Source organism: Urocampus carinirostris, chromosome 3, assembly GCF_059441175.1.
Source record: "Urocampus carinirostris isolate Australia breed hairy pipefish chromosome 3, RoL_Ucar_1.0, whole genome shotgun sequence".
Lineage (NCBI taxonomy): Eukaryota > Metazoa > Chordata > Actinopteri > Syngnathiformes > Syngnathidae > Urocampus > Urocampus carinirostris.
In genome coordinates, this window is record NC_142351.1 from 18,196,426 (window position 1) to 18,222,541 (window position 26,116).

The following is a 26,116-nucleotide window of genomic DNA, read 5'->3' on the forward strand; positions in this document are numbered from 1 at the left end:
CTCTCTCATCTACTAGTCCAGCTCCTGAGAGAATGTTTGTTCTATCGCGTGGCCCCCCCAGTTAAAGTAAGTTTGACACCTCTGGTCTAGCGCAAGTCTAGTGTGGGCTGCTACATAAATATGAGTATGAATTTAATTTCTATATTTTCATAGAAGCGCACAGTACTGACGTAATTTGCAACCAAATTACTGCTGTTCCCGATTTTCTCCAGCAGCTGTAAGTCAGAAATCTAAATTAATCCGTCAAAATAACGAACAGACGTGTCACACTTTCTCACAAGTTCATGAAAACTGCATGCACAATGTTCACATCATGTTATTAACACCCTCCAAACCCAATGTCCTTTAAACCTGTTAAAAGGAACCTCTGTTCTAACACTTCACAAAGCAAGAAACTGTTTATTGTGCTGAAGTTACACATAAACACATTATTAGAAGAAGACAAAAACAGAATGTTAATTGCAGACAAAAATGTGACAGGACAGCTACTACTTGACAGTTCTCAAAGAGGCAACATCATATTGATAAGGTGTCAGTTACAATTTATACAACATACTTGCACAACATTGCTGATCACATTACATTCATTCCCACATGAATTAGTCGTTTTCCAAGCTTGCAATTATTTCTAGACGGAGTAACGATTGTGATTCATCTCAAGTGTCCAATTGATAATGTCAATATCAACCCCAACGGCTTACTTAGACTTATGATCTTTAAGTGCAGTCTATTTTCTCAAGCACACACAGAATATAAATTGACTCGATAAAGGACTAAAGTTTCTGCTTGCAGCAATTGCAAATCAAGTTTGCTAGTGATAGCGGCTGTTAGTCCAAACAGACCTAATTTGTTTAGTGTTTAAGTTGACCCAACAGTCTTCTATATTGTCACGAAGCGGACCAACTAGAAACGTCATATGTTCAAACACCTGCATCCTCTATTTATGTTGACAGTTAATTTCCCCCAGTTTTTTGACCTCTAATTGCTAAACCGACAAAAAATAAGCAATTAATCAAATGATGTTTCACTGAACCAAATAAGAAAAATAAAACTCCAGGGAAGTCCATACAGAAGAACTTGTGTGACAATTTCATTTGGCTGCTGAAGCCACGGCCGCCGGCTCAGTCTGGACCCCGGCATCACTTGAGTGACGTTTTTGACCCTAAAGAGAGAAATAGTGGATCAGGCCTTTCTCAAACTGTGCAGTGTCTCAAAGTGGATCTAGAACAAACGTGTCCTAACTCTGGCCTGAGGACCAGTTGTAGCCCACAGAATTTGTTAGCCGCATTATTTTTTGCTTTTTCTTCAAAAAAGGCACATGAACTATTTACACATTTGAAAGTAATGTTTTAGATGTATTCAATGTCGAACCACTCCATCCTAATAAGGGATGGTGGGTGCTGGAGCCCATCCCGGTTGACTTAGGGCAGCCGACACCCAGGTCTGTTTGCAAGTTAGTCGCATGCAACACGGAGACACACAAGCTTATACCCAGACCATACTTGTCAACCTCAACCAATGGGTCCCCTTATTAATGATTGCCATTCCCCTTATTAAGCGATAATAAACCTTACAAACAAAACACAGAACCTGTTTACTCACAGCAAGACATACTTTGTAGAATTAAGATAGAGATAATTTGTGTAAACATGTTTATTTTATCTAACAAATAAATGCTTGATTAAGTATAACATTTGTTAGTGTACCGCAACAATTTTAGCAATCTACGATGACGTTATCTGCTACCATTGACCGAGATGATCCTGTTTAATGCCGAAATGGGAAAGACAATACGTGGCTTACAAACAAGACTGTCTGTCCGTCTGTCTGTCTGTAAAAAGAACATTGTAAAACATTCTTGTTCCACCACCGCGGGGTCAGTAAGAAGCGGCTCTTGGGCCACATGCGGCACCTTTGTCGCTTACTAGTGGTTTCCTGGCGCTTTTATTAAAAAATGTTTGATAATAGAAATTGATTAGGTTTCTGTAGCGCGTGCTTGGTACAATTCTGAGGTCATGAGATCGAATCTTCCTGTATGGAGTTTGCATGTTCTCTCTGTGTTTGCGTGGGTTTCCTCCAGGCACTCTGCTTTCCCCCCACATTCCAAAAACATGCTTTTCAGGTTAATTGGCGGGTCTAAAATCATCCCTAGTTGTGAATGAGCGAGTGAGTTGCCTGTCTCTGCGTGCCCTGCGACTGCCTGGCAACCAGGTCAGGGTGTCCCCCTGCGCACTGCCCGAAGACAGCTGGGATGGGCCCCAGCACCCCTACAGAGGATAAATGGTGAAGATAATGGATGGATAGATGGATGGACATTATATATATATATATATATATATATATATATATATATATATATATATATATATATATATATATATATATATATTTATGAGTGTGTGTCAAGTTCCATATAAGAATTATATAATCGTCTATTATGGCTCTTATAACATTTTGGGTTGCCAACCCCGGAACTAGCAGATAATTTGTACTCATTTGAAGTTTAAAATGTTTATTTTTCGGAAAAACAAGATAAATAAACCTTTAGAATAAACAATAAAAAAACACGAAGCTATTGCTGGGAATTCATTATTTTAAAAGAGTTTTGACAGACGGTAAGCCTTACCTACAAAATGATTGAGGAACACTGGACAAACCAGTCAGTCACCATACCAACAAAAATATAATGTATTTAATTATTAATTTTTTGTAATACTAATAAGAATGTTTATAAACTTTGAAAACTATAAAACAAGTGAAAAGCTTTAATCACTCAGATGACTGAAATAATCTAAAGCAAAACCTTGTAATATAGTGCGATGAGATCTGACACAAAAATGGACAAGAGACATTAATACGTTCAAATTGAGCTGGTACCGTCAAATCACGATAGGTCCTTGTGATCACGTGTACCCCCAAAACGAACTTTTGTGATTTTGCATTAGTTTTACAGTTTCGTTTCGGTTTTTTTAGTTGGTTTTTTTTTTCTTGACAGCATGGATGTATTATTACAATTAATTTCAATAGGAGTAATTTTTAAGTTCAAATAATCAAAAATGCAAAATAATAATGAATAAATACATTTCAATGTCCGTGGTGGACAACCGTTTAGCTGCTGTTGCCATCTAGTGGAGACAGCGCCTAACTCTTTTTTTGTGGTCTTTGAATACAGAAGCTAATTTGGGCATTAAAACCTCATTACCAGGTGTTTAAAAAAGAGCTGGATGGAGTTCCTCTTCTCTGACTTTCGGGCCACGTTAGGGGCACCATCTCCCGCTTTGGGGGCCACAGAGGCCGCTTTGTCCTCTACGACCACCTCGGTTGACTTCTGCACAACTTTAGTCTCCTCTTTGGTTTTGTGTGTGAGAGGTGCATCCACTGTTTTGACGAAGACATGGCTCGACTTCTTGGGATCACTGGCCTGAAGCAATGAAACACACAATGGAAGATGTGCATAAGATAAAGTTGTTTAGTGCCTCAACAAGGGCCAATCTATCAAGATGATTTCTTACTCCTTGTTTTGAGTAGCTTCTGCAGTACAAGTATACATAATATACTTTAAACTGTAATGAAAAATCCGCTTTGGTGAATTAAAAGAAAAACAGATATGAAGTACGGTATTTTACAACTATGAAGCGCACATAAAAGTCTCAGATTTTCTTCAAATTGTTCGGCACGCCCTATCGTGCAGTGCGCGCTGTGTCTCATGTAAAGCAGTGGTCAGAGACCAGCTCGGTGCTCTTTGGGCTGGGCGCCTGCACTCAAGACTGGAAGGTCACAGGTTCGAGGCTTGGCCGAGTCAGGACTTACAACGTGTTTGGGTGAAATCCGATGTTTTTGTGAGGTTGTTCAAATGTCCACCTAATTACGACATATATGCAATCATCTGTGACTTAAACACCTTCTCCATGTTCGCCACAAGTTTCCCACAAGCTGAAGAGGACACGTGACATGCAATGCATTGATTGCAGAAGCTCTCACAAATGCGAACGCCATAGGGTATCTAGCAATTTGAATTTTTGTTATTGTCTTGGTGCTTTAGTTTTATCCAACAGTGTCATTTTTTTCCACCCGGACAAGGACAACGGTGGCGCAGAAACTTACAGAGGATTGTAATAAATCCTGGACCCTTCGGCGGGACTGTTGTTCAAGCTTTCAGTAAGTTACTCTAGGGGTGAAGAAAACAAACCTTTTAGTGGAGACTAAGCAAAGCCGTTCTAGTCAGAAAAAGAGGACGAGTATTTTGACTGTTATGGTATGGATTACTGGGAAAATATGAGTGGCAAACTGTTTTGAACCAGCTCCTTTTCATATTTTGTTTTGTCCGTGTGTTTTACTTTGTAATCAATACCTAAATAAACCACAACAAAACTCAGTTTTGCTTCCATTGTTTTTTTAAATACTCACACTTGAATTCTAGTCTGTGTTGTAGTAACGCGCCTCAAGCAGAGAGTTCCTGCACCCAATCATGGGATGCGCCCTGTGTATGTGTTAAATACAGAAATAGAACCAGCTGTGGAGAGTGCACCTTATAACACTGCGCTCTGTGGTCGTGAAAAAATGGTCAGTAACCATTTCTGTACAACGGACCAGTTTAATGTCTGACTATAGTCTCACGACCCGGCGCAATAATAACAATAATAAAAATGATAATAACAATGATTAAAAAATATAACATGCCCAATTTCCCTGTGCAATCACTAGACCACTAGGGATCTGGATAACATTGGAAAAGGCATTCCTTTTTATCTCATTATCACACTATTTTCACTTGCGGTACTCGGTTGTTTGATATTGTTTTGGCGGAACTCTTTCCTATAATGCTTTATTCCAACATTGTACAAAGTCGCACCGTGAGCAAAGATAATGTAATGATAAGATAAAAGCTATTGCCTTGTCTTTTGACATCTACAATACTCATAGTCTGGTGGCCAGGATTTGCTAGACTTGTTTTTGCTACCTCGGTAAACCGTCCTCAAGATTGTCTACTCTTTGACACTTTGATTTTTGCAATCCGGAGATGGAATAAGAGCTTGCTCTGTCCACTCCACGCATCGGCCCGGTATTGCAGTACCTCCCGGAACGGTGCATTCGCAATGATCGCAGCAAGGCTTTAGGGCTAGGACCTTAGCTTGGCCTTTTGGCTGAGAGTAAGTGTCCCGGCTCCTAGGCTTTGTAGCGTATTATGAACTGACCGATAACGGATAATGGATAATGAATAACGAAGATAGAACAATAACCCTTAAAAACCCCAAACCCCCTTAGCTTGGCCTCGCAATGATCGCAGCAAGGCTTTAGGGCTAGGACCTTAGCTTGGCCTTTTGGCTGAGAGTAAGTGTCCCGGCTCCTAGGCTTTGTAGCGTATTATGAACTGACCGATAACGGATAATGGATAATGAATAACGAAGATAGATCAATAACCCTTAAAAACCCCAAAACCCCCCTTAGCTTGGCCTTTGGCTAAGTTGATTTTTGCAATCCGGAGATGGAATAAGAGCTTGCTCTGTCCACTCCACGCATCGGCCCGGTATTGCAGTACCTCCGGGAACGGTGCATTCGCAATGATCGCAGCAAGGCTTTAGGGCTAGGACCTTAGCTTGGCCTTTTGGCTGAGAGTAAGTGTCCCGGCTCCTAGGCTTTGTAGCGTATTATGAACTGACCGATAACGGATAATGGATAATGAATAACGAAGATAGAACAATAACCCTTAAAAACCCCTGTCAGATATAACGAAATTGTAAATGTGCTTTATTGCTGTTAAAATTGTCGAGAAAAATTGTTCAAACCTCACATTGTTTATTTGCTGTTAATAGTGTCAAAAAAATTGTTCAAACCCAAAAAAAAACCTGCCGTGATCAAGGATCGATTCTCTGTGCATCCCATGTTGAGCATATGTGGTCAGCGATATCTGACAATCAGGCATTTGGGTGCTATACTACCTTAACAATTTCGGTACAACACGCACACAACTTTTTTTTAGGCTAAAGGATGTGTGTAAAAATTAAGGCAATTTTTCTTTCTTTCTGTGTGGACCGGTACCAAACGACCCATAGCCCGCTACCAGTCTGGAGCCTGGTGGTTGCACACATAATACATAAATCATCAATCCATTATCTGCACTGCTTATCCTCAGTAGGGTCGGGGGGATTTCTTGAGCCTATCCCAAATATCTTTGGGCAGTGGGCAGTGGACACCCTGAACTGGTTGCCAGTCAGTCGCAGGGCACACAGAGACAGACAACTCACTCGCTCATTCACACCTAGGGACAATTTGGACCGGCCAATTAACCTGACATGCATGTTTTTGGAATGTGGGAGGAAACCGGGGTGCCCGGAGGAAACCCATGCAAGCACGGGGAGAACATGCAAACTCCACACAGGAAGGTTCGATCTCATGACTTCAGAACTGTGCCGCACACGTGCTAACCACTGCGCTTACCGTGCTGCTATATAAGTCATGTAATACCTAAATATATTATATATTTTTTTTCATTAATTTATGCATTTTCTTACTTCTTGATGTTGTCTGTATTTATTTTGTCATGTATTTTGTTATGTTGTCACAACAAAATGTCATTCAAATGAAGAGTGGGGCCCTGCTGCCTGAGCTTTTCACCTATCGTTTGATCAGTGAACAAAATGGCTACTGCACCGATCAAACAATTGGCGAAAAGCTATGCCTGTTTGACCTGCATCCTTATTTGATTAACATTATGTTGTGGAAAAATAAATGACGAAATGAATACTGTAAAAAATTAAATGACAAAGTGCATAAACATATGAATAAAACGAATTTATGTCATTATCTGCACCACTTATCCTCAGTAGGGTCACAGGGGTGCTGGAGCCCATCCCAGCTATCTACGGGCAGTGGGCAGGGGACACCCTGAACTGGTCGCCAGCCAGTCGTAGGGACACAGAGACAGACAACTCACTAGCTCATTCACACCTAGGGACACTTTGGATTGGAGATTTGTGTCATATATTTAGATATTACATGATTTGTATGTGTTTATTTATTCATATACAATATATTTGTAGCCATGTATTTATGTATTTAGAAGTTTATTTCTACATACCGCATGATTGGTTCTCCATATTAAAGCAGAAGTGTTATTGCCTAATAACCGTCGTGTTTAGGTCATTGCAGTAAGCTGATTTTTTTGGGACTTAAACTCCATTTACAGTTTTTGAAAATCATACATAAAGAGTGAATGTATTGGTTACATTGTCTTTGACTTCACTGTTTTGTGCATCAACAATTTCAGATGCCTGCTGCAATGTTTTCAACGATCTTATTGAATGTGTGGCACAAAGCTCTACCGTCTGTCATTTATTCTATCTATCCATCTACCTGGGTCATATCCCTCTAGATGGGAGACCAACAGCAAAACAAACACATACACAAAAACAAAGAAAAGAAAAAAGGAAAAAAAGTAGCAAAAACAACAAAAAAAATTTCACCGTGGCCAACCCAAATGCCCAAACACTTTCACTGGTTTACCCCTGCCACATCATACGGGTGCCCTGCCCATCCCTTAGACCATGTCCAAACATCCCACTATCCTTTTACAACACCTCTCCACTCATTCCTATCAACAACAAAAGCTCTAGCTTCCACTAAATTTAGACCTCTTTCATGCAGTGCACTCATTATACCATCCATCCACGTCAATTGCGGCCTTCCTCTTAGTCTCTTTCCATTGACTTCTGCTCTGTAGATCCTCTTCAACCTTCGTTCCTCATCCATCCTTTCCATGTGCCCAAACCAACCGAGTAATCTCTTATCCACACGCTTGCTCAGTTCCGTTACTACTCCAGTTCTGTCTCTCAACATTTAATTTCTCAATCTATCCAATCTTATCACTCCTAACATACTCCTCAAACACTTCACCTCAAAATCATTTAATTTCCTTCTCAAATCTGCGGCTCCAAGTCGCTGCACCATACCACACAGCCGGCACAATCACACTCTCATACAGTTTTCTCTTAACATCCATACTCATAGTCTCGTTACTCATCACTCTCCTCATGTATTCAGCAAGGTTATATTGTTTATTTGTTCCACAAATTTTTTGTATTTATTTTTTTCTTCTCCATGAGGTCCCTAAAATGATTATTCTTGAAGTTTTTTTTGTTATATTAGTTAATTTTTAGATGTTTTATATTCAACTTTAGATTCTAATGTATGCTTCCTAAGAAAAGTAATATATTAACAATAAAAACACAACATTGATGAAAAAAATGCCTAGTTCAAAATGGCAGTGGCCCAATTCTCATCTTAAAAATTGCCCTGAATGATATTTTGTGAAATCATCTGGGACTTATTTGACCTTTGTTGTTCTTTCTTCATTTATTTCTATCATGTTTTCAGCAAGGTTGTATTGTTTGCAATCTTTATGTTATTTGTTACATTTCAGAAACTTTTTGTATTGATATCGTTTTTCGGCAGTAGCTCAGAGGGTAGAGCGCTCGTCTTGGGATCAAGGGATCCCAGTTCGAATCCCGGCTCTTCTGTGTTACATGTCGAAGTGTCTTTGGGTAAGATACTGAACCCTAATACCCCCAATAAGCAGGTTAGCGTCTTACATGTCTGAAATACAAGGCCGCTATTGGGAAATGTGGAGCACATTGTAAAGCGCTTTGGGAAGTCATTGACTTGAAAAGCGCTATATAAATGCAGATCATTTCATTTCATTTCATTCTCCACCAGGTCCCTGAAATATTTTGCTTGAAAGTTTTTTTTGTTGTTATGTTTGTCTAGTTGTTTTTAAATGTTTTGTATTCAACTTCAGATTTTAATGTCCGCTTCCTAAGAAAGGTAATATATCAAACATAATAACACAATATTACAGGTAATAAGCCAATCAAAACAATTAGCCAAATTCCTCATTTCGCAAAAAAATAACTTAAATATTGCTCCAATGATCTTTTGTGGAATGCTTTAGGGGGGTATTTTGTAAGGTTTATTGTTCTATATTCTTTATCAATTATCCATTATCCGTTATCGGTCAAATCACAATACGCTACAAAGCCAAGGGGCCTAGACACTTGCTCTCAGCCAAGAGGCCGAGTCAAGGTCCTAGCCACAGAGTCATGCAGCAATCAGTGCGAATGCACCGTTCCCGGAAGTACTGCAATACCGAGCCGATGCGTGGAGTGGACAGAGCAAGCTCTTATTCCATCTCCGGATTGCAAAAATCAAGGTGCTAGACCTGACCGGCACATACCGACACATCTTCGCCGACACATCTGAACTTTTACAGTGAACCACCTTCATGATCATGGTCGCCATGTCAAGAATCTCATTGCAATCTGAAAAAATACCTTCAACTTTTTAATTTTTTCACTGGCATCCAGGTATTTGGACTGTGGCAGGTCAATGAAGGTGATGTGAAAAATAAACGTTACATTTCAAAGAACAGATGCTCTATCACAAAGGTGTCGAACTCACGGCCCTCGGGCCACATCCGGCCCGGCGTATGATTATATTCGGCCCGTGAAGTCATTTTATATACATCTACTATAACAGCTAACTCTCAAACTACAGGTCCCATAATGCAGCGCTTCAAGACTTCTCGGAAACATCCCCGCATCATTCTAATTAGCACAGCCACTTTTAAAACTATCGATTGACAAACACCACGTCGGCCAGTTGAAAAACAAGACCGATAAATGCATTCATAGTGAGTCTTTGGTGTCAGGAAGCGGAGACATAACGCCCAGGGACGAACCTCTATCCATCACGATGTAACGGAAGTCCAAACGGAGAAAAGCAGGGTGAAGTTTCTCTTCCTATGGATTTCGAGAATGATAAAACTTTACAATGGCCAAGAAAAGAGTTGATTCTGAAAACTGAGCCTTTCAAAACCAATGGGTGGCTGTTTACTGAAATTGCTGGTAAACCTATGTGCTAATATGGCCATAATTAAGGAATATTATGTTAAACGGCACTGTGAGACATCAGGATAAGATGAAAAACCTGAACGCAGAGCAGAAGGTACAGAAAGTTAAAGAATTAAGGAAGAACATGAAGATCCAGCAGAAGTTTTTCTTTAAAAAAAATCCCAAAGTAAAAAGCACAAATATGATTCATATTTCAATTTTTTTTTCATATTTTGAATTTGTATACTTTTGACAGGAGGTATTTTAAATCATTTAATGCTCAAGTTTGTTTATTCTGGAATAATAGTCCTGTCTTTTTCAAATTCAAATTTATGTTAAAAAAAACGACAAGCTTTAGGTTATTCAATGACATTTTATCCTGTTCGGCCCGCAACCAAAGGTATGGTTTGAGCTTTGGCCCTCTGTGCAATTGAGTTTGACATCCCTGCTCTATCGAGTGGTTCTTACCTTTGGCTTGAAGAAAGTGAAAACAGAGGACTTTGATGGGTTCTTCTTCTCTTCACGAGTGCAAGGGGAAGAATCTGCCTTTGCAGAGGCCTCCAATGTCCCAGTTTTTGAAGGATCTACCTTCTTTTGTGGAAGACAAAGAAAAAGCATAAACATCACCACATTTCTCATGAGGACGATGACAAGGATATCATGAAAGTGAAACCCTAAGAGTGAAAGCCAACGTTAAAAGTAAAAAGGTCCGAGAACAGATCCTAACAAGAATAGCAAACAAGCACACCATGATCCGTTTCTACTGAATGTTGCCTAAATAGGAGCGTGAGGAGAATTGTCGAGGACTCATGCGCTACTCATTAAAATGCAAAATACAGGTGCAGGCAAAAATTTCAACTAAAGTTAGCACATTCGTAAACCTTGATAACGATCTGCAACAAAGCGGAATGTGATCTCCCTGGCTTCACCACTCCATAAGCGGTATGCACCACATGGTTAAATCATTTTAGCCAGCAGACCAGTAAACATGCTGTGAAAGAAATGAGCAAAGTTGGCACCTGCAAGTCAAAGAGAAGGTTAAAGTAATTAATGTTCTGTTTTAATAGGTTTGAAAACTACAAATCCCAGCAACAATTGAAATGTAAAATTATTGGTTCAATCCAACCTATAGATTGGAAACCCTTGTCTAAGTAAAACAGTTCACATCATATCTGAAGGTACCTCCTCTGATTTCATCACCTCATGTTCTACCTCAGGCTGTGGTTTCTCTACTGCCATCTGCAGAAAAGGACAATATTTGTTTTATTTTTCTTCACTGACCATCCAAACGACAAACAACTCCAATTTGTGTGTCTACTTCTACTGGAGATAAATCATCCCTGATTATCGTAATTTATTTTAAATATAATTTAAGCTAGATGGTTTGGTATTCTGTCATGTGACTGAAAACAAGTAACAATGAAAATGACAGAGCCTCAAAGTGACCATAAGGCACCATTTTTCTTTTATTATTTTGGCCAGATTTTCGGTAAGTTTTCTTTTTTTCTGGGACCCGTGGCAGCAAGATGGAATACAATTATGTCAGTTCCCTCCAGGTGAGGCTCATGTTATGGAAAATAAACATATCACTGGACCTATGAGTATTTAAAAACAACAAATTACATTTTTGTACCACGAGGAGGCACTGAATTGTCATGATTACTGATGTGACTCAGCTGTGCCCGCTCATGTGGCGCCACCCGCCGTGAGTTCTGATTGGCTCCCTGTCACTATTTGAACTTCAATCCCTTAGTGTCAGTCCGTCTGCGAACCTCCGTTATTCATGGAAAGCCTTTTTCGACCCCTGACTCCCGCCTGTCCCGTTTTTGCTCCCGATTGTCTCCAGCTAAGACCCGTTTTGATTCCAACAACGTAGGCTCTCCCGCCCCGACTTACGACCCGTTTTTTGATCCCGACCATGTTTTTGCTCTCTGTCCCAGCAATCGACCGGATTTCTGTCCCTGACACCGCCATCGCTCGCTACGGAAGATCCACTTCCGTGTTCCGATCACAATCCGAGTACGAGAGCGATTTTCTTCCCGCCTCCAGCGAACACCGGATGGTGGGCGCAGCCCTTCCTATTTCCTTCAATAAAACTTGTGGTAAACGTCACGCAAGTGGGTCCTGTTTCCGTTCTGGTCCTGACACTGAATAATAAACACTGTGTCTTTAATTGCTGCCCTCTCCGAATATAATCCAAGACATACTGTATAAGCAACTTCCGGTTTGTTCCCTTTTACAAGTTTCAAAGTTTTGGGTCTTGCCGCCAAAGAAATAAGTAATTTTTCATGACATATTTTCTGTTGCATTACCTTCTCTTGTACCAGCATTTGTGTTTCCTCTTGTACCGACTCTTGCTGAGGTTCTTCAGCCTCATTAGCAAATACAAACGAAAACATGTTTATATATTTAGTGGACCATGCCTCGTAAATAGCACAAGTCAAAAATGTTCTTGCAATGAATTACCTGCACCTCAACAACTGCTTGTGGAACGTCCGTTGGCGCTTCCTGCAGGGTAAATTAATGTCTTTTGTAGTTTTTGATTTGTATTAAATTAAATTAAGAGTTGAGACACAGCATTATAAGACTAAAATGTGTCACTTCTTTTGAGCTGCTGGAGATGTTTACCTGATTTTCTACCATTGGATCTACTTCAGCTTCTACTGCTTGCAGTTGTGTCTCCTTGTTAGTCTGCAGCATATTGAAACAGCTCTTATGGAGAGTTAACTGTCATCATGCATCATACTGAACCTCACTCTTTTACCGTTACTGCATGCATCACATGGTTTGCTCTCTGTTTGTGAAACATAAATATTGATGCTAAAACAATTAAAAAAACATTTAACTCAATGCAAAATGTATAGCTTCTCACTAAATCACAGTAGGCTACTTTTCTCTATACAGAATATTTTAGATGTCAGTTATATAGTATATGTAATCGCCCTGTACCCTTATTCAATGTAGTTGATTTTGTGGGTGACCGGGGCTATTTTTGCCCGATTCATAATAGCTTAGTATTACCAAAATAATAACACAGTAGTAACCTAGTAATGACATAATAAAAATTGTTATTTCAGAAATGCATATAAAACTGGTAGCCCTACAATCAGTAAAAGCAGTACTGTATCTCTCAGCTTTAAAAAAGGTTGGTGACCCCTTGTTTACCTCACATGCAATTATTAACTTATCGATGGTACACTATATGTTACGTGCATACATTAATATGAAAAGAAATAGAATGGATGAAGCCCACCCGGGCTGGTTTTTATCTACCTTTTGGCGAAACCATTTGCCCAGGACATCTTTGGTTGACTTTCCTTTGGGGGACTCGGTGCTCTTTGCCACAGCTTTTGCTTTTTCTTTGGGAGTGTTGGGTTTTGCCGATTTGCTGTTTGGTTCCAATTTGACTTCTACCTTTGGAAGTTCTGGAGGTGGAGGCGGCGGCGGGATCAGCATTCCCTTGGAGGTTGCAGGAGGATCAGATACTTGTGCAACCTTGGGAGAGAAACTGGTTTAGGATGCTTGTTCACCGAGTTAAGAAACCTCTGCTTCATTTTTAATGTATGTTGGTTGTAATTTGGGTGGCAGAGGAACTGAAACTAGGGCACCAATAGACAACCAGTTTTTCATAACCATTAGAAATGGAGAGTCGTACATTTTCTTGATTGTGCTCGAACAGTTTATCTTCAGCTTTGATTCATTGCCATTTTATGCCACCTCAATTATTAAAATTTGAATATTTACTTGAGTAACTTTTATAGTATATGCAAGGCAACTGCTTTTATCATATTTTACAGCATGACATCAAAAAACACTGTTAGATATTCTAAGAATTACAATATTTTTCACAGCCTTGTTTTGTCTGCAATAAAATTATTTTTGTAATGTTTTTTCAAGCAGAGGTATTAGAATGCCAGCATTAAAAGAACAGCCTTTAATCGTAAAATGACTCGTATTTCCTCTCATTTTAAGACATGGTTCCAATGACTCAGCCATTTTAGCTGAACCTGCCTACATGAGAGCGCTGCGAATTGGAAAATATATTTATTGTTTTGTTAAGCATTAGCTTAAAACAAGGGCGTTACCAGGGCAGGGGAGTGCCCACCCACGGACATGCTCTGCTCACCCAAAGAAAGGTGGATGTAGTAATGATGGCAGCCTGGGCAAGATATTGTGTATGTCAGCGGACACTAGCTTGAACTCTCCTTGCCCCTACAGTACATAGTGTTTTCGTCAGACGCCAGAGAGCAGACCCTCCAAGCTTATCCCTTTGTTGTAGTGATGGGATTTCAGGTTTTTTTTTTTTTAGAGAAGCGGCTCTTCTCTAAATCCTTAAACTACAGAGGAGGGGAAATGCAGCAAAAAAAAAGACAACAATGGAAGAAGAAGAAGAAAAAGGAAAAGAAAAATAATAATAAAAAAAGCAAAAAAAGAGGAAAAAAAGGAAACTTACATTTGGTTTTGATCACTGATTTGACTCATAGAGACAGAAACACACTGAACTTGGGTCTGACTCGAGGAGTTTAATCTTAAATGTGACGTTGTTACCGTATACTTACTTTATATCTGATCATTATTTAGTTACATTTAAGGTGCCGGCTAAATGTTGTTTTAAAGAAACTAAAGGATTCGATCTGCATGAGTTTTGCTGAGGTAACTAAACAATAGTGGAAATTAATTCAATTATTATTTCGATTTTTCTTTCTAAACAATATCGAAGGGGAAAAAACCCTCAATAATCGTTTTATAATCAGATCTTAAATTTCTGAATGATAATTTAATTGTGAGCCTCCGAAAATACCTCCAGGCCTCCAGTTAGGGCACACTTTATATGCCATTCATTTACTAGTCTGGCCCCCGAGCTAAATGAGTTAGACACCCCTGGATTATAGCCTCAAACCAATTACCTAGGAGCCAATAAAAAGAAATCATCAAAGAAAGTAAGCAATTGTACTGATTTGAAAAAGGCTATTAAACGATGACATTTGGTCATAGGAGGTTTTCATCAGACAGCAATGAAGTCGGATTGTATGACAAAATCTAAAAATGAAACTAAGAATTTTCAGTTCATCTCTGAATATCTGTTTTCTAGTTGAGATATGTGATGTTCACCTGATCCTTTGAGACCTCGGGAGTTTCCTTTTTGGACACTTTAGTGGGGGTCATCTGCCGAAAAAGTAAAGGGACAGTCACCGTTAAAGTCTGCCATGGAAAAAAATCGCACACAATAGAATAATAACATGCCTAAAAAATACATTGTTTCCGAATTATTACAAATGCTAAGGTATAAGGAAGCAAGCTGTTGGTGACAGTGAGATAGAATGGGCCTCTGGAATAAATGTAGACAGAGCATCGCTGTGAGATTGGCAGGCATTGTGTTGCGGAGATGGCGTAGGCCTTCCCTCGCTCTCAGTCTCAACTTATATCCTCACAGGCCTCCCTTGTGAGCTCACACGATGGCTCTAACAATGGGCCGCCACATTCCCGCATGTTCCAAGCCTTGATTATCATGGGCGCTGTCGGTCTTTATAACGCCAACCGTTCCAAACCACGCCATTATGAAGAGGAAACACAATGGCTGCTTGTGCGTCAGAACACAATTTGTTAATGGATACCTTTGCTGGTCTTCAGTCAGATTTACTTAAATTATTACCAGACTCAAAACAAGTTATTTGGTTTAACATGGTGACAAAGCACAAATTGACTTTTGAATTTTATAATGAAATTGAGTACATTTTGGTATTATGATGCAGGTAAAATCAAATTGAACAAAAAAACCTATCAACCAACGTTTCCTGTTTTGCCTCAAAATGTGTCACTTACTAAATTTTTGAAGAAGTTCATAACTGGACTCTCTCCTGGGTTAGCTTCCTCTTCTGCAGGTGAACTGTTAGCGTGGTCAGTTTGGTCTGGAGTCCCACAGTCTGGTTCTGTCAGCACCTCTGGCTTTTGGTGAGCTGTCTCCTAAGTAGCATCACAGAAAGTTAGTCTCTGGAGGGTTAGGCAGAAGCAGAGCAGTGCAGCAGCGTCTTAATCACAGCATTGAAATGCGAGCACAATTCCAACCATGCCTCTGCCTACTTTGCACATTGTCAACAATAACCCTTTTATGAACGTGCATGTCCCGCCCCCCTTCACTCATTGATATTCAACAATGTTGGTGGTTGTGCCTCAAGAATTGTTGAATACCTTGACATGTCCCAATAATGATGGTCTTTGAAGTAGCAAGCCATTCGTTTACTATTTTATCTTGGTAAATCTCATAACGATGAATAACTGAATTTATGATGTTATGTTTATGAACTTAATACACAGTACATCAATGGCACACTTAATTTTTATGAACATTGAACCTTAGCTTTTTTCATCATTTCGAATTGTGTACGCTGTATAGCAATTTTGGTCTTGCCTTGTTTTTTGTTAGACCAATCTCGTCTTTCAATTTCGGCTCTACAATATTCTGGATCGTCTCACTCATTGGTAGCCGACCACAACGTCATTGTAGATTGCCAATATTGTTTCGGTACTCTTCATGATCTGTCTTGCTTTGATTAAATGTTATGTTTGTATGGTTTATTATTGCTTAGTAAGGGAAATTGCTATCATTAATAAGGTGAGAAATTGGCTTAGGTTGACAGGCATGGTGACTCTTTTACCATCCGGTATCTTCAGTTTAATGTTGCAATTTTTTTACGTTCTGAACATATTTGTATTGTTGATTAGGATCTTATTCCAGGACGTCCAAAAATCTAGGAACACTTTTGGTAAAAGTACTTATTTGTGGCAAAGTATTTCTAACATGCACAGATATTTTTATTTTGTTTTTAAAAAAATGTTATTAACAATTTGTGGAACTGTTCTTTCTCAATATTGGGTTGAAAATGAGCCAGAAACATTTGCAACCCTAAAGACGATCCAAAAAATGAATTTTTTTCAGTAGAATTCAAATTAACTGGTTTTACGTTTTCTATTTACTTAACTACATGAAAATTGGTGTTGTTTTATTTTAACTGAAACGAGTCAAGTCGGCGCAGTGGTTAGCGCGTGTGCGGCACAGTTCTGAGGTCATGAGATTGAACCTCCTGTGTGGGGTTTGCATGTTCTCCCTGTGCTTGTGTGGGTTTCCTCCGGGCACTCCGGTTTCCTCCCACGTTCCAAAAACATGCATGTTAGGTTAATTGGCAGGTCCAAGTTGTCCCTAGGTTAGAATGAGCGAGCGAATTGTCTGTCTCTGTGTACCCTGCGACTGGCTGGCAACCAGTTCAGGGTGTCCCCTGCCCACTACCCGAAGATAGCTGGGCCCCAGCACCCCCGCGACCCCTACTCAGGATGAGCGGTGCAGATAATGAATGGATGGGAGTCAAGTCATGTTTATTTGTATAGTCCTTAATCAACAATGCACTTAATACAAATCCCGTGGATCAGATTCTGTCACCCCCAATAATGATATTTGTTAGATGTTTGGTACTTTTTTTTAGCAAATATAATCCAAGCAGCCCATCATCCCGAGTCAGGGAAAAAGTTTGTTTTATCACTATTTTCTCTTTGCACGCGAGATCTGAGACACTATTGAATTTCGTAGGGTGTGTAATTCTTTATTTGATGGTTACGACCAGCACACAGGGTAGACCCATCGCGTAACGTTCTCGCACTCGGATTGTGATCCCAATACGGAAGTGAATCTTCCGTAGCGAGCGATGACGGTGTCAGGGACGGAAAAACAGTAGCCGGGTCAGGGAGAGCAAAAGCGTGGTCGGGGTCGGAGACAAGTCGTAAGCCAGGACGAGAGAGTAGACGTAGTCGGGATCAAAAATGGGTCGTAAGCCGGGACGGAAGAGCAGACATGGTCAGGATCAAAACAGGTCGTAGCCGGAGACAAACGGGAGCAAAAACGGGACAGGCAGGAGTCAGGGTCAAAAAAGGCTTGCCTTGTATAAACAGATGTTCGCAGACGGACAGGCCACAGGGAATTGACAGGACTGGATTTAAGTAGGGACAGGGAGACAATCAGAACCCGCAGCGGTTGGCGCCAAATGAGCGGGCACAGGTGAATCACATCGGTAATCATGACATTATGTCCACTTTGTTCAGCCCCAAGAAACAAAGGTTAAATGTGCAATATGTGATTTTACTTTGGGTGGAATATCAATGACTCATATTACTGCAAAGTGAAGATATGTTAACATTCTGCTATATTTCAGAGTTTTTCTGATTCACTAAAAAGGATTACAGCTAAGCTAAACAACTAAGGAGCATCTACCATTCATTAGTGATGTTAGCTGTCCACTCCAGTGATTCGACACAGCACTGCTATAGAGTACCTTACAGCGTTGACTTGGCTTTCTTTAAGCGGAATTTTCTGCATTTCACAATTAAGGCCGCCGTTACATAATTTTTATAAAATGGAAACTTACTTTTCCAATTCTCTCTACTGTTTAATGTAATTAGATTTTTATAATGTTTGTTTTTAAAATGTGACATGGATGATAAAACAAATGAAATCATAACTGTATGATGTTTTGTTATTTAATACATGAAGAAAATTATAAATTACAACCGCCAGACCTGCCAAAAGTAGTTTTTTAATCTTTTGTCAAGATTATTAATACATTGCAACATGCCTCGACATCATCAAAACACTATTGAATTCACTTCCATATTCTGTACATTCAAAAGAATAAAACATTAAAGACATAAATGTACAAACTTTCCATCAATATTATTATTTTTTTTAATGGACAAAGGGGGGGAGGCTTTTCCATGTCACTTTTGGCCTACTTGAGTTACAACCATATTCTTGTTACTCAATGAAGATATGTCAACACTTTCACGTTTGTAAGGCAATTTTTCAACAACAGATGCACATAAAGACTTGATCCTCCCAAGTAAAGCTTCCATGTGCTCCTGGTCTTTCCTAGTTTGGTCTGACAAACCTTCATTCGGCCTCATTTCACTTTTGTTTACAATTTGTTCAGTCTCTGAGATTTTCATTTTTGGGGGTTTCAAGGCAAGCTTTCGATTCCGCGGCATTTTTTCAAATTTTTTTCTCAACACAAGCTATGTTGACCATTTGGAACCCTTTTGAAGTTGCGATGCAAGAATCACATTTGAGATTTTATTATTTGCTTCATCTGTTACTTGATTTGTTCTGGGGACTGTGGGTCTATGGAGACCTTTTGACTCTGTGTAATCTACCTATTATCTGCACCGCTTATCCTCAGTAGGGTCGTGGGGGTGCTGGAGCCCATCACAGCTATCTTCGAGCAGTGGGCAGGGGGATACTGGCTCCGTAGCCTAGATGGTAGGGCGCCCGCTCTGAGACTGGGATGTCGCTGGTTCAAGCTTCAGACTTACAACATTGGTACTCATTGCCTCCCTGCTTGGCGCTCAGCATTAAGGGTTGGAATTGGGTGGTTTGGTCACCTAATGACTAAAATGGCTGCGCCCTGTTTGGCTGCGGCTGCATCGGCTCGCTACAGTTTAACTGTACGGGTCAGGTGTATCGACAATTCGTTCTGTGTGCATTGTTACAAAGAATGACAATAAAAGTAAATTCTTCTATTCTATACCCTGAACTGGTTGCCAGACAGTCACAGGGCACACAGAGACAGACAACTCACTTGCTCATTCACACCTGCATGATTTTGGAATGTGGGAGGAAACCATAGTGCCCGAAAGAAACCCGCGCAAGCACGGGGAGAACATGTAAACCCCACACAGGAAGGTTCGATCTCATGACCTCAGAACTGTGCCGCACACGCGCTAACCACTGCGCTGCCGTGCTGCCCCACTCTGAGAAACGACTACAAAAGAAAATCACTCTGCTATCATTCGATGACAGTGACTTTCCAACATTGTTTTGCTGATTTTCCCCAGCTTGGAGAAACAATGCAGTGGTTTGCTGCTGCTTCCTTGACTATGCAATATGAATCCTTCTCCTTTAGCAATGGGCTTGCTTGCAAGATAGAACAATCTGTACATCTGATCTTAAGAACGTAAGTGTTCTCAAACATCCGTTAAATAAAATGAAGAAATTCACTCTTGGATCTTTGCAAATGCTTTCATTTTCTTCTTTAGGTGTGTCTGAGATTGCAGGGATTTACACATAACTTTTAGCATGAATGTGCGTTTCTTTTCTTCATTATGTCTTGAACATTTAACAACACCGCTCAAGTTTTTTGCTGAGTGAAGTCAATCCCATCCTTCCCAATTGGCTTGCAAATTAAATGTATTTGACTGAGTACTTTGGAACATCTGGCTTCTGTCTGAGCTTTTAAAGATGATTCACAAGCTGATTCCTTGATAGGTGTTATTTCATTTTCTACTGCTGTTTTGTTTTTATTTGTCTTGATTCCACGGCATAACCATGAGCATTTGTTAAATTGCTAACTTGAGTTTACTTTGTGATTCCTGGAGAAAATGCAAACAGAGCCCAGGTTTTACTTTGCTTTGGAATCACATTCTGAAGTCTTTGAGAAGAGTATTATCATCAACACGTTCTAGTTGTACTTTCATTTTTTTCTTTGCGTCCTGGTCTCCTCCGCGGCCTTTTTTGGGACTGCAGGGATTTTGATGCGGAGCACGGAGCGGTAAGCCATGGGTCTCACAGATCCTGGAGTGACCTTATGTTGAGAACTTGATTTTTCGACAGGTGTATCTTCTTCAACTCTTGCAAGGACTGCCTGGGGTTCCTTTTGTATCGTTTCCCGAGAAATAAATGGTGGCTCTAAATCAGTCGGTATGCGTTCTTGCTGCAAATGGAATGGTGCAAATCTGTTGTCAGGTTCTGGAGGTGTGGCAATACTGGATTTAGAGTTTGGATCAAAATTAATACAGGAATTGGCATTTGTTTTACACGTCACACTAATGTTCTTATCCATACAAGTTTTTGCATCCAGTGAAGATTCATCAAAATATTCAGGAACCTCATCAATGGTTGAAAGTTCTTTGTTCCTTGCAGTGTACTTTTCCAAAAAGTCCTCAAGCACAACATTATCAGGAGCAATACTGAGAATTTTGTCATTGATTGTTGGCTGTCTTTCAGGAACCAAATGTTTTTTCTTTTCTAAAAGTGACTCCATGATCAGGCTTAGCGGTGCAACATCGTCTGTTTGTGTGTTAGGTTGTGTGTTGTTTCTTTCCTTAATATCCTGGTTGATGATCTGAGGCTCAGCAGTCCCAGTCAGAAGTCCTTTATGTACTGATCCTCTTTCTCCATCCTCAAGCACAGACATTTTGACTTTTTCAGCAAGTTCGATGATTTTGTCAATAGGGCTCCTTTTTTCAGGACTTTGGATTTCACATTCGTCAGTCACATCCACTCTCTCAGCCCTGAACACAGAATCCTCATGAATGGCATAAAGCTTGTTCTTTACAATTGTGATCCCTGCTGTTAAGTTGTCAGACCATTCTTCTTGTATGCTCTCCTTAACCACCCCATCTGCAATTACGATATTAGATTTGCTCAGCTCTTGGACTTGATCTGGTCCTACAAGCGCTTCCACCAGTACTTTGTTCCGCAATGCTTCTTGTACAAATTCTTCTTTTTGTGTTGCAGGATTTCCTTTGGTTTTCTGGCCTCTCTGATTGGGCAACTCAGCTTGCTGTTGAAGACAATCCAACTCTTCTTCTGGTGCAGATGTGTTGAGTGCATTTTCTCGTCTCAAACCGCATTCCTTGATCATAAAAATCAGTATTGACATTTAGATTGACATTTTGGTGTATGATTCTGGGACAGATACATAAAATGCCAAATCAAAGAATAAGGTGCCACATTGCAATGCAAACATTATGTGATTTCGGTGACCTGTTATTAAACCCTCCTTCCTAAATATATTTCCAATATTATGTTCTATGCCTACCCACTAGTCGTAAACATTTTAATTACTATTGCATTAGTACATTTTACCTGAGGCAGAAAAGCAGACCTATTTTAGCTATCGCTGGGGGCGGCCATTTGGACACTTTCTTTCGATTGAGGATGACTTTACAGTTTCTCAGGCCATAGGTAATGACCTTTGACGGCTCTGCTTCAGGAAACAGTTTAGCCATGATTAGTTGTTACATGAGTCTGGGCAACTTTGATGTTCTATTCTGTTTGCAATTGTCAAATGGCTGCCACTGAAATGGATAACCACAGGCATTTTACTTATCTCACACAAACACGATTATCAGATTCACGGGTTTCAAATAACGGGGGCACTTTTACACTTTTAATCCATATTAGAGCTAAAAAAAAACAAAAAGACGTGTTCACCAATGTTCCCTCTAAACTGCACGCGTGCGCAATCGCGCACTGCCCGCACATTCTCAGCGCACAAGAAAATCTATCCAGCACAGTTTTTCGAGAACCGGTTTCTTCGGCTCGGCTCACTAAAAGGAACCGGCTCTTTCGGGTCCTAATTGGCTCTTCATGTTGTTTTTGCTTCTTTCATCCCTATATGACCAAATATTATGTAAAATTATGCACAAGATGACTTAAAGGAAGGGGGAATAGAACAAAAAAGAAAAAAATACCAAAATGAAAAAGGAGTTGAAAAGCTGAGAAAAAAAGAAACAAAAGGAAGAGAAAAAAGAAGGAAAAATTCAGAAAAAAGCCAGAAAAAAAGAAAAGAAAGAAACAAAGGAAAAAAGTAAATAGAGAACAAAAAGAAAAAAGTAACAGCTAGGAAAAAATAAACACAATGAGATTTTTTTAAAGGAATTTAAAAAAAAAGTAGAAAAAAACAGGGAAAAAGAAGAAAAAGTTTGTGTTGCATTCAAATAATTTCCAATTATACCAAGTCAATCTTGTTGCCAACATTGTAATTCCACTAAAAAATGTGATTAAGTACAGTTCTGTACCTTGCAACCGACGAAATAAGCCCCAAAAAATGTTAATATTATGCGACAAAATATGTCAGGAAATAAAAAGAAATGGATATCTTGTGAAAGAATTGTAAGAACAAACGACGTTTGTAGGCCGTACAACCTTTGCAATTGTACATGAGTCAATTCATTCGAAAGAGAAAAACATTTTTGCATTGCCGGAAACTCAGCAAAATGTCACTTGATGTCAAGTTTTGGACATGTTTGATAATGATTTAGTTGCCACACTTGGGATTATGGTTGCTCACTGTTGTTTCAAGCGTTGCTCACCGACTTTGTGTGAACGCTCAGACCCGTGGAAAATTAGAGGGAACATTGGTTGTTACTGCTCAGTGACTGTGGCAATGAAATGCATTTTGGGGTATAGCTCGGTTGCCTGGACTTAAGTGTAGTTGGATAGGGTATATACCATATGCATAGCCAGGGCTTTGTATCCATGCCTCACTAGAAACGAGAACCCCTTCTGATTTACATTATGTTCTTTGGCTAAATCTTTTTCACCAAATGTATTCTTAATAAACATAAAAGTGAATGGTGCGGTACCCCAAAAACCCTTTACTGGACTAGGCCTAACCAATATCCCCAAAAGAGTGGCCCCTAAGTGAAAAAACTCACCAGCTGTGCATCAAAAACATAAGGACTCTCTTCTATTGCAATATTCGGAAGCATATCCTCTTGAGCGATGCAGTCCACATCAATTGGTCCCTGTGGTTCTAATTTCTTCTTGAAAAGTTTATCAAAAAGCTGCAGTTTTTCTTCATGTTTCTCGGTCTCTTCTGTCACGGCGGTGGTGTCCAGTTTTGCAGGAATGATTTGTGTTTCAGCCTGTAGACTGCCAGATTGCAACACCTCATATTCAGGTTCTGTGGTAGAATTCAAAGCAGCCTTGCCGTTTTGTTGGTTTGGTGTCAAATTGTTAACTGAAAGGAAGAAAAGTAAATAAATGAAATGAAAACATCAAAAGTTTGACTCGTCAACTGCATTGTTCCATTAGGCCCTGAATTTTTAAGACCACAAACAGCTGGTGCAAAATTCTTCAATCTTATTCTGCTGTGCATGGACTGTTGGTTCATGTTAGATCGATCTACGAAATTGTTGCAAATGTAGTACAATCAGGTATGGCATCTTCAAAACATTTACACAAAGGTGTAAATGTATTTAACCACAAAGGTGTAAATGTATTTGAGAGAGTGTTCATTTTTTTTGTGGAATATTTCAGTTTTAGGAAGTGAATGTTCGATTGTATATCACTGTAGAAAATTTGGGAAAGTGCATCAAGTGCAGACCAAGTAAATACAATTACTTGAAGGACAAAAACTGCATTTAAATTGTTTCTTGTACCATTTTGTCCATGTCAGAGTGTGGGCATGTGTGTGTTGGAAAAACTTATCCGTCCTTTCTGCAATTCAATACATTTAAACCAACAACGTGCAGCGATAAGAGTTTGGGACCTCTTTTTAAACGACAATGAAAACATGTCCTGATTTAAGATCTGAAGACTGATTTTTCTTAAGGTTTACCCTTGCAAAAACATTCACAAATTTCATTTCACACACAGCATGACGTAGAAGCCAATCTCCAAACAGGGCGCAACCGGGATCCGTATGTGCTAAGCAGACAATACCGACAATTCCGTTTTTGGGAGTAGCACTAATACTCTACATTTCACCTTTTGCCAGTGACCGAATACATTGAGTATTTTGCTGGCCATTAGGATCGTAAAAATAGCTATCATTTATTTTTTATACCTTTAACAGCACACATATCATTTTCGACCAAACACACAATTTAGCAGCCTCTTCTTGGAAGTTAAAAAAATCTGGCTCAACATGTTTCCTTTGTTTTCTTAAAAAGTGTATAGTATGAGCTAAATAACTCTGTAAAAAGTGCTGTACATATCCATTTAAAGCATCACTGTGGATTGTGCTCCATGAAGTAAACATGGGTTGGTCTACTGGAGAACATGAGATTAGTTTACCAGTGTGTCAATATCTCACTGGATTATTCCCTATCCAAGGACACCAACTGCACCATGACTGATTAAATAGTCCACTTCAAGGCTACGCCTACAGTTCACAATAGAAGGCACAAGGAACAGTCACTGTTTACCCAGCATTATAAAGTCCAAAGGATCAGTTCAACCTGGACATGGAAAGCTGATTTTAAGATCTCTGAAAAATTGATCACGCGTTTTTGACAAATTGCATCATGTATGCTCTCTAAGTCAACAACTACCATGCTAATATTAACTGACTAAATGCATATCCCTTTTGAGAGAATTTTGACTCAAAACACATCTAATTATTTTTTTACCACAATAATATTAAACAATTCTCTGCAACAAAGATTGAAAACAAAAATGACACTTGCATCGAGTGCATACATTGCATTTTTAAATTTTTGAGCATAAAAATTAACTTACTTAGTAACTAAGAATTGAAAGATCAAAAAACTTACAACCCCATTAATAATCAAACATATTCTGTGCATGCCTAAAAGGTTATTGTTGACCAAAAATATTTTTTTGTGTTTGAGTTTAGGTTAGATATGTCTTTGCTGTACACGTTTCTAAAATAAAACTCATAATATAATAGTTTAATGTGCATTTACAAATGTGTATTCATTTTAGGTTTAAAAAATGATCTAAGTGCAACCCTCCCTGCACTTTCCTTTTTCAGAAGCAATAACAAAATTTATATTTGTGTGACAAATAAAATATCAGAGTCTTACTTTAAACCACATATCATGTAGGAAACTCAAGCCCTGTTTTTTTTTTTTTTTTTTTTTAAATATACAGTATAAAATTCCAACAAAACAAGATTTGAGGTTGAACTGGAATTTATAATCACTCACCATCAATGTCCGATTCAGCAGATTTGATATTTACTGCCAGGCCGTTTAGTCCTCCATTGTTTTCACAATGATTTGTCTATAAACACATGGCACGGGAGAATGAACAAGTAAAAATGAAAATGTAAACTTTTACATAGTTCAATAAAACATACATTCCCAGAGAAGGGCTCAAATATATGATTCATGATGTGCGGATAGTAAATTGACTAATACGAGTTATTGTTGTTGTTATGATTATGATCGTGATAAATGACGTTGAAATTTATTAAAAAAAAAAAAAAAAAAAATATATATATATATATATATATATATATATATGAATAATCACATGAGCATTTCATTTCTGTCAGTTTACCTTGCTTGGATCTTTCTTCTTGGAATGCTCATTCCCCATACTTGAAACCAAGAGATGCAGACTCTATATTCAAGGGCAGTACATATATAATTAAGAGAAGCATATGGCTCTACATAGCCATTAACTGAACAGTCTTACCGAAGCTGCACTTCAGGTT

At 39.2% G+C, this 26,116-nt stretch overlaps 1 protein-coding gene and 3 pseudogenes across 1 annotated transcript; 2 read left to right on the top strand and 2 right to left on the bottom strand.

Annotated features, from left to right (window-relative positions):
* Positions 1-379: 379 nt before the first annotated feature.
* Positions 380-26,116, bottom strand: bcas1 (brain enriched myelin associated protein 1). The gene is made up of 14 exons (XM_088329723.1): positions 26,098-26,116; positions 25,960-26,022; positions 25,605-25,680; positions 23,367-23,671; positions 20,810-21,559; positions 15,708-15,848; positions 14,997-15,050; positions 13,158-13,379; positions 12,513-12,575; positions 12,351-12,392; positions 12,197-12,256; positions 10,353-10,475; positions 3,203-3,421; positions 380-1,162 (listed from the first exon to the last, which is right to left on the bottom strand). The coding sequence occupies exons 2-14, from the start codon at positions 25,996-25,998 to the stop codon at positions 1,091-1,093; spliced, it is 2,166 nt and encodes a 721-aa protein (XP_088185849.1). The 5' UTR covers positions 25,999-26,022; positions 26,098-26,116; the 3' UTR covers positions 380-1,090.
* Positions 4,957-5,096, top strand: LOC148368986 (U2 spliceosomal RNA; annotated as a pseudogene).
* On the top strand, positions 5,306-5,561 carry LOC148368987 (U2 spliceosomal RNA; annotated as a pseudogene).
* On the bottom strand, positions 9,116-9,207 carry LOC148368988 (U2 spliceosomal RNA; annotated as a pseudogene).

What these genes read in the sequence shown, in the direction of transcription:
- bcas1 (XM_088329723.1), bottom strand. Translation starts at nt 25,998, where the DNA reads ATGGGGAATGAGCATTCCAAGAAGAAAGATCCAAGCAAG. An exon ending in ATGTTTTTGATGCACAGCTG is followed by an intron (nt 21,560 to 23,366) that starts GTGAGTTTTTTC and finishes TTTATGATCAAG; the next exon opens with GAATGCGGTTTGAGACGAGA. An exon ending in AAGCAGTTGTTGAGGTGCAG is followed by an intron (nt 12,257 to 12,350) that starts GTAATTCATTGC and finishes TTTGCTAATGAG; the next exon opens with GCTGAAGAACCTCAGCAAGA.